This window comes from Manis javanica, chromosome 1, assembly GCF_040802235.1.
Source record: "Manis javanica isolate MJ-LG chromosome 1, MJ_LKY, whole genome shotgun sequence".
Taxonomy (NCBI): domain Eukaryota; kingdom Metazoa; phylum Chordata; class Mammalia; order Pholidota; family Manidae; genus Manis; species Manis javanica.
Genome location: NC_133156.1, coordinates 216,558,554 through 216,572,273, shown reverse-complemented (window position 1 = coordinate 216,572,273; position 13,720 = coordinate 216,558,554). Strand labels below are relative to the sequence as shown.

At 38.0% G+C, this 13,720-nt stretch overlaps 1 protein-coding gene across 8 annotated transcripts in view; it reads left to right on the top strand.

Annotated features, from left to right (window-relative positions):
- LTBP1 (latent transforming growth factor beta binding protein 1) overlaps window positions 1-13,720 on the top strand; it is a 375,947-nt gene that overhangs the window by 218,968 nt on the left and 143,259 nt on the right. For all 8 annotated transcript variants that reach the window (XM_073214445.1, XM_073214444.1, XM_073214443.1 and 5 more), the window contains one exon: window positions 1,315-1,386. In XM_073214445.1, the coding sequence (XP_073070546.1) occupies window positions 1,315-1,386 (72 nt within the window). The remainder of the gene's footprint in view (window positions 1-1,314; window positions 1,387-13,720) is intronic.

The following is a 13,720-nucleotide window of genomic DNA, read 5'->3' as shown; positions in this document are numbered from 1 at the left end:
GCCTCCAAGGAGCAGAGTGGGGTGATTCCCCACATGCCAACCTCACCCTTCTTTAGCTCAACTATTCTGACTTATGCACTTGACCCATTATCAGGCATTCAAAAAGATGTGAAGACATTGGAAATAGGCAAAGAAAGGAAGTGAAGGAGGAGAGGCACCTTACTAGTAAAAATTCACCCTGTTCTATTAGTGGTAAGAAGAAAGAATATGTGTTAGGGGCAAAATAATTTTATTTTCTAAGAGAAAATTTCCTTTACTTTCTACTGTCCTTTCTTATTCCTTGTTCAGGAATTTTTAGTGGTCGAACCATCCATCTATTTTGATGATAGCTCATTTGCTATAAGAATACCTTGTTTGCAGAAAATGACAATGACATACGTCATCAGTGGGTGCTTGCTATTGTCAGCCACTCTGGTAGGCATTTTGCATAAATTATCTCTAAACTCCATAACAACCCTGACGTGCTCAGTAGACGTGAATACTCCCATTGTACCGAATTGCCACTTAAAACCTAGAGAACAAGTCTCCCAGGGTTGCAGAACTGTTGGTAGGCAGGGCCAGATTTGAACCTAGGTCTTCTTGGCCCCTGAATTTAAGCTGTGTCTCTATGCCAAGAAGTCTCTTGGGCCTCATTTTACAGTGTCAGAGATTCAGTGAATAGGGTTTTATTGATAAAGGTGACTGCAACATTTGTGTTGCTGGTGAGTTTTCTGAGTGATGAACCGTATGACTGATCACAGCGGCCCAGAAGCTCCTAGCTTCCTCTCGTCACCTCCTATTCTTCCCCATTTCATAGTAGTTAAGAAATCAGCTTATAACTAGAATACCTGAGCCTGTAATTAAGGTGAACATATAATTTGTGTCTAAATTGGGCCACTTTTGAGAGTGAAATGGAGTGCTATTAGTGAACTTTGCTGGGACAACCCAGGACCATCCCAGGCAGACTGGCAGGTATAGTCACACGGCCTATGATACGAATATTCAAATGCCTGTAGCAAATCACTGGGAAGGAGTAGAGCCTTGTTAACATAAATAATGAAACACTAATTGGAAGAAGATATAAAACAGTGGTGTGATTCTTTTAATTAACATAATCAAGATTACTAACAGCGAATTGGGACTCTATTGCACAATAAGATGTACACTGAAAACACAAGGATAATGTGAAAGAAATTGATTTACATTGAATTTGGTACCTTAAGCATGACTAAGATAGACCACAGATGCCTTAATGTCCTTTGGTTATCACATATATTAGTTTGGGGTAGAAAGAATAAACTAAGCATTTAACAAAGACTTATTTCTTCCTTACAGCTTATCATGGGTATAATCAAATGATGGAATGTCTACAAGGTTATAAGCGGGTTAACAACACTTATTGTCAAGGTAAGGCTAACTGAACTTATTGTTATGGACTCAGCTGTTTTGGCTTTTTAGAAACCTGAGTTGTGTTACCACAATGTGCTCTTTAGCCTAGATGTGAAGGTCACACGGTGAGCCACCTTCTGCTCAGTCCATTTAGCTGTAAGGGAATAGAGAGATTTAGTATATGGATGCTCGAATGGCTTCACTACCTTTTAAACTTTTTTCCCTTCTATTAATTTGTGATGAAACCTTCAGGAGATTGGATTCCATTATGGAGATGGGTTTACGTCACAGTCTCCATGCTGGTCACCACTTACCACATGAGCCCACATGTGTTCCTAGCGATACTGTTTCTTTACTGACATGTGGATGAGCAGCAGAGTTCCCTTCCTTCTTTCACCAGAATATTGCTGGCCACCTGGAAGTATTCATGTATTAAATATCAAGAGTGAACACACGCTTCCTAGGCAGTGTGGCTAAATGTGAAATGTCCCGAGGGCTTTTGCTAAACCTGTTTTGAATCGTACAGTGGAGTGCTCTGAGCAGTTGGGAACCTTGAAGGTCACCTTAGCACCAAGTCTACACATCATGAATGAGGAGAGATCATTTCAGCACAGTGTCTATGCTTAATGAATGAGGACGTTCAGCCCTGGACTGGTTAAGTGACTTGCCTGTGACTAAATAGAGCTGAGGTGGTAACTCAGACTTCCCAGTGTCTAGTTAATTACCAATGTATGATATCAAATCTCTGTTTCAGTTTCTTTGTGGGATGTCCACTTAATGCTCCTAATTTCCATTTACATGTCTAGGAGGAAGGTATTATTGGTAATCTGAAAATACATGTACATTGAAATAAATAGAGTCTCCAGGATTCATACTGAGCCAAAATCTAGGTCAAGAACACAATACGTATCTTCTGACTTATGGCCTGGGGCTCTGTATCCTTGACCAGTACATGTTTATAACATAGAGTAGATGAAGGTCATGTTACAAAATATAGATTAATCCTATTAACATGGTTCATGTCCAAGGAATATCTTAATTACCTGGGAGTTTTCTCAGCTCAGTTGTTCCAACCCGTATCTGTGTAATGTCTATGATTTCTAGAGCTTTTGTGGACTTAAAATGTTTTCTTTTGAAATGCACAGAGGTATGCCATGTCTATCAAACAGGTTCTCCTTAACATATTCTCATTGTATATGAAAGATGTTAGGAAAGTTAAAATTAACCACTCAAGGACAGGGCGCCCATGACACTTTTTGAGAAACATCTACAAACTTTAGTAACATGGGATTAATCAACACTATTTGGGAATTGGTAGAATTTAAGATATCACTAAAAGACTGTATTAAATGGATGGAAGAATGGATTCAATTGAAGAATGAATAGGTTAAATGTATGAATAGATGGCTAAGTGTATATTCAGTAGTGTAAATAAAATTATTGTTTCATAGATTTGGAAAAAAATCTGTATGAAAAGCCCTAGTCCATTTTAAGGATACATAAGTAGAAGCAGAATGATCAGGGCACTGGAAGTAATAGCCTTGTACCTGCCACTCAGACTGAATTTGGGGTTCGGTGTTTGGTATTCCTTGTCTTTTGGCTAATATGGTCAACTAAGCTGAAGGGCCTGGAAACATGAGGGTATTCAGCCTGGAGAAGCGCAGACTAAAGAGAAATATAAGGGCCGCTTTATAAATGCCTTCAAATATTAGTAAACATGCCTTTAAATGTTTGATTAACTGTCTCACAAAACAAGGAGGCATATTTACAACAACTGTAAGCAAACTCTGTGTAGATTAGAGTTCCTCAACACTGTACTGAAACACTTTGGAAGGACTGAGCTTCCTACACATGGAGGTGATGCAACAGCTACTTACTATTGGCCAGGGATGCTACAGAGCCCTTCTGTCCCATGCAGGGCCTAAGGTTAGATGACTACATACGTACATTCTGATCGTCTGATGCTGTCATTGCTCTGTTGCCTGGGATAGAGGTTGTGCATGAGAAGAAAGAAATGGCATTGTGGTCTGCCACAGACATTTTAGCCCCTGGACACAGAGTGTCCTGAAGTGTCCCCTGTGATGAGGGGTATCTGCTTGTTTCATTAGTCTGTGGACGCAGGAGTATCCTGATTGCTCCTTCACCATTCTGATCCCACATGGCTACTTGTTAGATACTCTCCAGGATGTCAGATGCTGCTAATTTCTCAGATTGTCGAATGATGAAGAATATACATGTTTTCTTGGGGTGGAGTGGGGTGGGATTTGGACATTATTAGTCCCAGTTAGAAACTGAGGCAGAGTAAGGAGCCTCCCTAAGGTCACACAGATAATAAGAGGCCCCTCCAGGATTGAACTCCCAAACCACCTGCATTTCTGTGTGCAACATGGGCCTCCTTAGGATACCTATTTTATTTACATCTGTAAAGTGTTACTGATGTAGATATCAGCTACATAGAACAGAAGATATGCCGTCTACTGTAAGATCTAATAGAAATCAAAGTAATTAATCAAAGTAATTAATATTGTTTTGGTTTTGTGTAATAAGAAAGGATGCTTATCTAATATAATCCTTCTATAGTGCAAGGTTCTTAACAATTCGTATTCATAAAAATACCATTGTAGAAGTGGAAGTGAAAATTTGCAGATAATCACTTGCTATCTCATTTAATAAAATAGAATGGAGAGTCCTTTAAATAACTGTTGAAGTTTTTTTGTATTTTCCTCTCTCGGAATGGCTGGTACGGAATGACTTGTAGCAAGTTTTGTTCATACTGAACATATCAAATGGTTCCACTTCAGTCATTTGCACTGATGGTCAGTAACACCTAATCCTGGCTTCCATTTATCTCAGGAGATTATTAGCAAAACAACGTTACACTTTTTGGCATGGATTCTGAAGTTGAAGTATCACAGCAAATTCCGTTTAATGGTGCCTCAAGAAGTATTGCTCAATTACACTACAGAGAAGACTGACTCATAAAATAAAATGAATTCATTCAGCATAATCTATGAAAATTGCTTTTGAGAGAAGGGTTTAGTTTCACTCCCTTTCTGGTATTATTGGTCATTGAAACTAAATAGAACTTTCTCTCATTCATACATAAGCTCAGTTTCCCTAGAGCCTTGAGGAGTTTGTTATCCTGAAGTTTTCAAAAAGAGCCCGTTAACCGTCTAATTACTTGTGTGTTCCACATTGTTCTTAGAGCTTAATGTCTTCTCAGTTTACAAAGCCCATTTAAAATTAAAGTGATTAATAGCTAGACTTACATTATTTCCTTCGACTAAGTGAACTAAGGTTCTGAAACGACTTTTAGTAATGTGTGTTCAGGAACAAAGAACCAACTGTGCACAAGTTAATTTGAGGAGGTTTCAAATAATTGCCCACAAAGTTGGTTTTTTTCTTCCTTTCTAGTGGTGGTGCAGTGATCTTTTCAAAGGAATGACTGATTGCATACACACACAGAGCTCTAAAACCTGCCCTCCCTCCCCTCAGCATTATGCAATTGTTATAATTTGCCTCATTTATCATAACAAATAATGCAACTGTATTAACTAGGCACTGAATGGTTCTATGCATTCATCATTTGTCATTTGATTATTATGCTAAAGGTTTGATGTAGAACTAGCATTAAATGAAATAATGCCTTGTGCAAATAATAGGAATTATTGCTTTCATGCTGCTTTACTGTAAAACTCAGTGCTTCCTGCAATCTTCATACTCTCACTTGCCTACCACTTTGCCATGAGGTAAATGAGTTCTTAAAAATTAGGTGTAACTCTAAGTTTTAAAAATAGAATTTAGTTCTGAAATTACTTGGGGCCAGTCTATTTACAGGATCTTTAAAAGCATGTATTTCTTTTGGTACACTAAAATCTTTTACCTCTTTCATGAGAGGGGGGTCCAAAATCAACCTTGTATTATTTTCCATGCTTTTAGCATGTGCAGAGGTATTGTGGGCAATGCCAAAATATATACCTGGATGATGTCTACACTTTTATCATCCAGTGTATGTATATTCCTTTTTCATAGATGATCTTAAAAACTGAAAAATATTCAGTAATCCCCAAACATTAAGTGGCAGGACACTCCTGAGCTGTACAGACAGGATATGTGCTGAAGAAGACATCCTTCCTGCTCCCTTGGATTTCATGTAATTAAATTAGTTCAAATCAACAGGATGCAGTTTGTTTGGTTGACTCTCCCAGCTAACTGAATTTTAGCTGACTCCAGATGAGACCATTGAAGCAAGCATGAAAGAGATGTGCACTGACTTTCTTTTGGCTTCATTTTATTACACAGTTGTTCTGCTTTGATAAAATAAGTTTACAAAGCAGATACGTGAGAGTGTAATACTACTCGTTACTAGAACTTTCATTGTAGGATTCCTTTTAGATAGAAAGCCCCCGACCCCTCCCAAAGGGCATCTGAAACCGAATTGTATTTGGACCACAGAAAAGATAATGCACATTTTCTAGGGACGTATCTCTGTCATTAAATGAAATTCACCAATCTTGATTAATAATCCACACAGGTAAGCCATCTGTGGGGCTTTCTGGGTATGAAGAGCTTGCCTGGACTATAGTTTATATTTCAGACCTCTTAATGACTAGAAAATTGATTCTGACCCCAGTCTGGGAGGAAGGACTGGTCTTTGAGTGCTAGGAGCAAACCAGGAAGTTCATGTGAGACCATGAAGAAAATTTACGCAGCTAGAAAAAGAATGTGACCCTGTGGCCTTGTGCTGGGTTAAAACATGCAGCAGCGTAGATGAAGTTATTCATAAATTTAAGGCAAGCTTCCTATGATTAATTGCATGTTCCCTTTACAATGTAGCAGGCTTTGTGACACATGCTGGGAAAACAATTACTGGATTGACACTTCTTTTAACACGGAAATGTCCAAAGGCCGTTATGACAAGTTCTTGCATATTTAGAATGGATTTGTGGCTTAGATAAGTTATCATTTTATCATTATTTTCAAAGGTATAGTTTATGGAAATAGAGAAAGGGTTTTTGTCCCCCTTAGTTAGTAATTTAATGAATTTACTGACCTATCAGTTTTTGGACTCAGCATGATTTCTTGCATCCTTTGCCTGCTTTCTGGGTTCATGTTTTCTTTCGAGGTTGGTTTGCTAGATAGAATACAGGACACCCAGTTACATTTGAATCTCAGATAAACAGCAAATAATTTGGGACATATACTAAAAAGGATTTGTTGATCTGAAATTAAAGTGTAACTCAGTGTTCTGCATTTTTATTTGCTAATCTGTATTTTGAGATTAAAACCTTTAATGGTTTTTTTCAGTGAGCATCACTGAGAAGTATATCTATCTGAAAATATCTTTATGTTGAGGTCTTTCTATAATGAGACTAGTCAGGTGTACAATTCTAGACTAATAGTTGTTTTCCAACAATATATCTATCTGCATCATATTAATGTCTTCTTTTTCATACTTCTTTGTATATAATCTCTCTCCTTTGAGATTGCCTCTATATTCTTGATGTCCTATAGTTTTATCATGATGTGCCTAAATTTGGGTTTACCTTGATTTTACTCATAGTTCATCTGAAGACTTGTGTCTTTTCTCAAATTTGGAAAATGATCAGCTTTACCACTTAAAATACAGCTTCACCATGCTTTTCAGCTGAAAGTCCTATTATGCAAGTGTTGGGGCCTCTCTTATTTTTCATGTCTCTTAACAAGTCTTTTGTGCTTTCACCCCTTTTTTTTGCTGCATTGTGAATGAATACCTCCATTCCATCTCCTGGTTTTCCAATTTCTGCTTTACTGTGCTCATCTAAATTCTAATAACCCAGCTGTTACACTTTTAATTTTAAGACTCTTTTTCTCTGTCTCAGCCAAGAGTTTCAGCCCTTGACAAGTTCACTATGGATTCGGTGAGAGTGAATGACAATGCAACGTGGTGGGTGAAAAGGGGCTCATACTGAGCTTTATCCGCAGGGGGATAGGTCAGTCACTAGAATCCCATCCACCTCTGTCTTTGCCCCCAGCTCAGCCTCTACCCCAGGCTCTGCTCCCTTCTTGCCTGCTCTCCTGTTCTTTTTTTAGGATCTCTTCTCTAGATCTACTCTGCTGCTTCCATCTGCCCTTAGCACTGGGTGGAATGCTTCTTACAGTAACACCAGCTATAATAGCTATTGACAACAGGTATGCAAGCATGTGCCTGTGCAGTGGGCTAAGTTTCGCCTCATCACATGTACACAGTGGGTATTAGCTAAGGATCCTGCCAGGTTCCATTTTCCCTATACCTCTCTGATGTTTCTAATAATTTTTCATAGCTGTTATTGTTTCATTTTTTTCTTTCTTTTTAAAAAATGTATTCATTAATTTTTAAGCATGCTAAAAAGGTTAGCCAGATTTTATTTGGAGGAGTGTTTTTGCATTGATATTTTTATTTTTTACTTTATTTAAATGTTTGTATTGAAGTATATCAACTATACTTCAATATAGTTTCAAATTCACAACACAGTGGTTCAACAGTTAAGACACATTATTAAATTCTCATCCCAACCTGTGCAGTTGCTGTCTGTCACCATAGATCTTACAGATCAGTGGCTGCATTCCCCATTTGCATGGATATTTTTAGATTTTTACCTTCAGTTATTAAACTTCTAGCTACTTCTGCTTCTTTCTAGACAACAGACCCAGAGGTTCAGTGGCCCCACCCAGTACCATATATTTCTGTGCCATTTCAGCTTTACTGGGATGTTTATCTTGTTTTTTTAACATTTTGATAACTTAAGGAATTTGTTTTTAGATACTATCTAAGGAATTTGTTTTTAGATTGCTGTGTGTTCGGAACAGGGGAGAATGCCAAAACATGAACTTACTGTGTTACTTTCTTTAACATTTATCTGTATCAGGATTGAGGCCTTTTTTAATTCAAAAATCAATATTAGAATGTGGTTTTAAGTATATATACACACACACACACACACACACACATATATATAGTATATGTACACATATATATAGTTATTTTCTTTGAGTATATTGAAAAACTTTTAAGAAAAAAGCTTCAAATTATATAATTCTCTTTTATTCACAGGTAAAGTCTTTCCCTGTTATACTTAAGAAGCCCATCCACATATTTATTGACCATCTCATTCATTCACTGATTCATTGATTTTATAGCTATTTAATGATGATTTCAGTTGAGGTACTCTCAGAAATACTGGAATATAGTAAGAATAAATTCCTACCCTATGAAGATCACTGTTCTCACATATAATTGAAACATCAAGACAGCGCATACTAAATGCTGGAAGAAATGACCCAAACCCTGTTCAGTTTCAGAAGAAAGTTCCCATTTAGTTAGAAAATCAAGATAGTATCCAAAAACAAATTCCTTAAAAAAATTACATTGTCTTTCCTATTTATAAAAATAACTCCTATTGTTTAAAATTTAGATACTAGAGAAATATATAAAAAATTACTATCTTCATCAAAAATTGATATATTTTCTATTTCCTGCCTATCATATACAGAAAAATTTGAAATTCCATTTCACATATAGCTGTGGAAACTACCTTTTTTACTTAATATATAATGCACACTTTCTGATATTATTAAATCTTCTAAAAATTAATGCTGACATAGTATCCTAGTTAATGGATGTCAGATAATTCATTTAATCATTGCCCTAAAGTTAGATTTTCCTATTTTTCCTTAATATATGTTATGCTGTCAGGGACATAGTTGAACATAAACTTTAAGTGAGTCTGTGATTATGCTTAAAAGAGAAATTACTGGTTCCCAAGCTTTGATTCATCCCGCACACATTGCCATTCAGAGAGGATGTACAGTTTCCCTTCCCCTGGCAGTGGAGAGCCCATTGAGTCCATGACCTCCTCTCCTTCATTTCCTTTACAAATTTGGAAACATAAAAAGTGCAGTTAAACAGTGTATTTTTTTCCCCACATAGGCCCTCTACATTTCTACTGAGGCTTTCCCCAGGCATATTATATTGAATATGGCTATTACCAAGATCATTGTTTTTTTTAATGCTTATTGTCTTACTGGAACTAACTCTTGTTGGCTTCAATTGGTTATTCAGAGTTTTCTATGTAGGAATAATTTCACCTTCAAATAATTGTAATTTGGGAAAGATGACGATGATGGGGGTGGGGAAGTCATTGGGTCTGAAGGGAGCTAAGACACGGGCGCGGGAGAGCATGCTCTGTGCTTGTACCTGGTGAATCCCGCAGCTGCAGGTGGAGGAGGACGGTAATTTCATGAGGTTATTTGGGGTGGGGGACTGAGGCTGAATTCTAGATTTGTTTGGTACAGTGCCTGGTGGTCAGTAAATATGTGCTTCTTAAGTTTGTATTTTACAGAGATGGAAAGTTGGTGTATTTTGTTAGTTATGTTGTTGCATGGACATTTCTGGTTTCCTTCAAAGGTTTTAGAGAAAATTTTCACGGAGCTAAGGTAGTTGTCTTTAAATCAGTAGTAAGTTCTGTATGCTCCCCCTTCCGGCTCTCTTTTTATTCCCCCTCTTTCCCATCCTCTCTTTCTCTCTCTCAAGGCCCACCTGACCCTGTTCAGGGCATTCTTGCAGTAATGCATTAACTATACCCATAAATATGTCAAGTGATAGTGATCCTGACACAGCAAGTGACGTAAGTGGTCAGTTTCCAAATTCTCCAGTCCTCAGGCCCAGTTTAACCGTTTTGTAGATAAGCTCAGTTCTTTGTAATCTTATGGTCTCACCCAACTTTCCCCCAGACTTTCTCCTGCTAGGACACTGGCTAGGCCAGCTGCTGCTCTGCTTCTAATTACTGTCGATTTTATTTCCATGAGGCTTTTCTCTTTATGGTGTTACTTATGTAAGAATAACTTGATCAAATATATTGTATTTTCTCTCTTCTAATACAGTATGTTGTATGTCTATTTAGTGGAACGTGTGTTAGATGCTTCAGACATGCCATCATTCTCACAATAAGCTTTTACTTTTTTTAACTGTTAATGAAACCGAGTCCTGAGGCTCAAAGAAATTAAGTGTTGGGAGATGGCAGGAGCTGGAGGTGGGTGGGCTCCCCTCCCTGTGCTCCTAACATGTATATAGCAGTTTATAGTTTATGAAAGCACTTTTAACATGTTTTTAAAAATCTTATTAATTACTGACAACAGCCACAACTACTGGTTACAGGTGGGGACATCGTGGCCTGGAGTCTGGCTCACTCAACTGCAGCACTGAGGGTGGGATTAGATGCTCTCGGATGCTTTACATCTGGATTGAACTACTCTGCGATGCTCTTTGTGTGGTTTGATTTAGGCATGATAGAGTTTCCCAAACATCATCGTTTACTTTTAAAACAGATTTTCTCATGCTGTGTCTGTTTGGTGGTTAAAAACAAACAAATGAATAATCCTTTTTTCTCACATTATCATCCAGCCATTGAACCACCTCAGTTTTATCCTGAAATCTTGAGCAAGCAGATTTATGCTCCTAGAGGATTTTGATTGTTTAAGCAGAAATTCATTGAGGATTCTGAGGCACTGCTTTTCTGGTATTGCCTTTTTTTCCCTCCCTCTATCAGTTCACAATTATTTTAACTAAACAGTCATGTATTTCTCACACTTGTAGAGCACAGCTGGGCAGTTTTGCTGACTCAGGGGGGCTGGTCTGGCCTGACCAGCTGGTGGGTGCCCCGGGCTGAATGGTCCAGGATGGTATCAGCTGCGTGGCTCGTCTCTCTCCCACACAGGATCTCACCTTCTAGGCAGCTAGCTTGGGTTGCTCTCATGGTGGTGGCTAGGTGTCTAGACAATGAGAGTGAAGCCCATGTGAAGCTTTTCAGGCCCAGGCTTAGAATTGACACGCGGTCACTTCTGCTGTATTCTAGCGGCTGAAGGTCAGAAGTCACGAGGCCAGCCCACATGTGGGAGATGAGGGATTAAACTGCACCTCTTTCCTGGAGAGGCTGGAAGGTCACACTGTGAAGGGCATGGGCAGGTAGAAAATTGGGCCATTTTCAAAGCGTAAGTGCATTTTACTTGAGAGAAAAGGGAATGAAGATACATATTTCTATTATTGCAAGGTCACATTACATCTATACTTAACTGTCATATGTGATTACATAATGTGTAATTCATTTTATTTTTAAATAAACTTTTCATTGGTATATAACCTATGTACACAACAATGCACAGATTGTAGGGATGTAGCTTAGTGAATTATCACACAATCTATACAACTGTGTATTTATCATTAGAGTCAAGAAATAGAACATGGCCTGCACCCCAAAATCCTCCTTTTGTCCCTTTCTAAGTCTTTCTTCCTCTTTTCCAGAAGTAATCACTATCCTGACTCTTACAAACATAGATCAATTTTGTCTTTTTTATAAACTTTCAAATTATCCAATATGTGTTCTTTTGTGCCTGGCTTCTTTCACTGAACAGCATGTGGCCAATACCATTTTTTATATTCAGAATTCTGGCTAGTGAAGTGATATTATACCCATGGGTGTTTTCATTTAAAGTCTTTTTGATACTTTTTTCCCTTCCTTCAACATGTTGTGCTCTGACTTCTCTGTTTATGCTGTATTCTCCAGTTACAGTGTTGTCTTAGTGTTCACTTATCAAAAGGGAATTGATTGTTGGGGTGTTTATTTTTTTTCTAAGAGAAAATAAGAAGTGTGTATATGAGTTTGTGTATAAAGATGACATTTAGAATCCATTGTTCTTGTAATATATTTGGGAAATAATAGTAGAAAATCAATAGGTATAAACTAAGACTGGAGCCAACCAGACTTGATAATTAAGTTCTTCAAAACATGTTTAAAATTCTTTTTATTTAGCCTACCAGAGATTCATCCCAGTGCTCTGCTGTATTTAGTGATTTAATCCCAGAAACTGGGGGTGGGGGATTACTTAATGTGATGCTGAACTGTGTTTACAACAATCAATGGCCAAAAGGGAATTAGTAGTGTTTTAGTGATTTGAAGGGGTTATTTTACAGTCCTAGAATTCCAGCTACAGTTTCTAATTTAAATAAGCACACTGTTTTCAGTAAGAATTTGAACAGTTTGATATGGACCTGAGCATTGTATGTTAGCATCTGAAAATCAATTTGGGACCCATTACTATCTATTTTAGAATCCTTTTCTGGTGCATTCTCTTACTATGCTTATATCACTGGGATAGGATTCAAAAAGGAAACGTCTGTTTATTTTACTCACTTTCCTTCAGGAAAGACAGTGGTGAAGTGAATCATTAACACATTGTATTTTCCAATAGACCTTTGACCTTAATCTCTGGGGCTATAAAATCAGTGGGCAGATGCCTGTTGTATTAGGAGTGATGAGGAAAGCCCGTGACAGATTCATGTTACTGTGAATGTTTCAAGGAGAAATGAATGTAGTGTTTGTAGACTGTAGTCAGAAATCCAAGACCAACAGAGATGCGTACATTGTTAGTGGCATCTTCCATGTGTAGTGCACATGGGTCCAGAAATAAATACAAGCTGTTCTCTGGGCTGTGATAATTCTTTTATCATGTTACCCTGAAGACAGAAGAACTGGAAGGAAGGGAGCTGCGCTCACAGCGAGTCCAGTGACAGACTCCAGCCTATGCTAGATTGTCATTTTATAAAGGTGGGGCCTTTCCAGGTTATAGGTCAGGAGGGGAGACCGCTGCAGCAGTCAGGCTTAGGTTGAAACAACTGTAACCACAAATAGACCTGTACAGTTTGCAGGGCCAGTCCCAGAGAGCAGCATTTCACAAAATGTGCTCCATAGACCACCAGTTCAGAGGAATGTTACTAGAGTATGCCAGAGAAAGGACTCCATGGCCAAATGTGTGGAAAACACCATGTTAAACAAGGAAAAGCAAGAGCCCTTGCCAAAGGACTTCCCGGGGCCTTCACTGTGCTCATGTATGTAGAAAATGCAGTGTTTCTCAAACGTATTTGGCCACAGAGCTCTTCTTTGAACAGAAGTCTCACAAAACTTGTGTTTTATATAACATACCTTGAGTGACATTGCTCTTGGGCATTGATGGGCACAATTGTTTTGTTCACTTCTCTCCTAAAATAATTTTGAAGAACTTCCGTGTTCACTCATTTTTAAGCTTCGTATTTTTCATAAAAAATTAAATAGTTGCAATAGATTCACTGCTGGCATATTGATGTTTGATAATGTGCGTGAAACATATTTTCACCAAAATCTTGGAGCTGTGGAGTTGGCTCATTCAGTTTATGAATCGTATCTGCCATCTACCCTAATTGGCAAAGCCAGGCCTTCTTATGAAATGAATCAGACATACCATTTTCCCTTCATAGAGGTTATATTTGTGAATTGCTGGTTCATTTAGTGCCTTTGAGAAT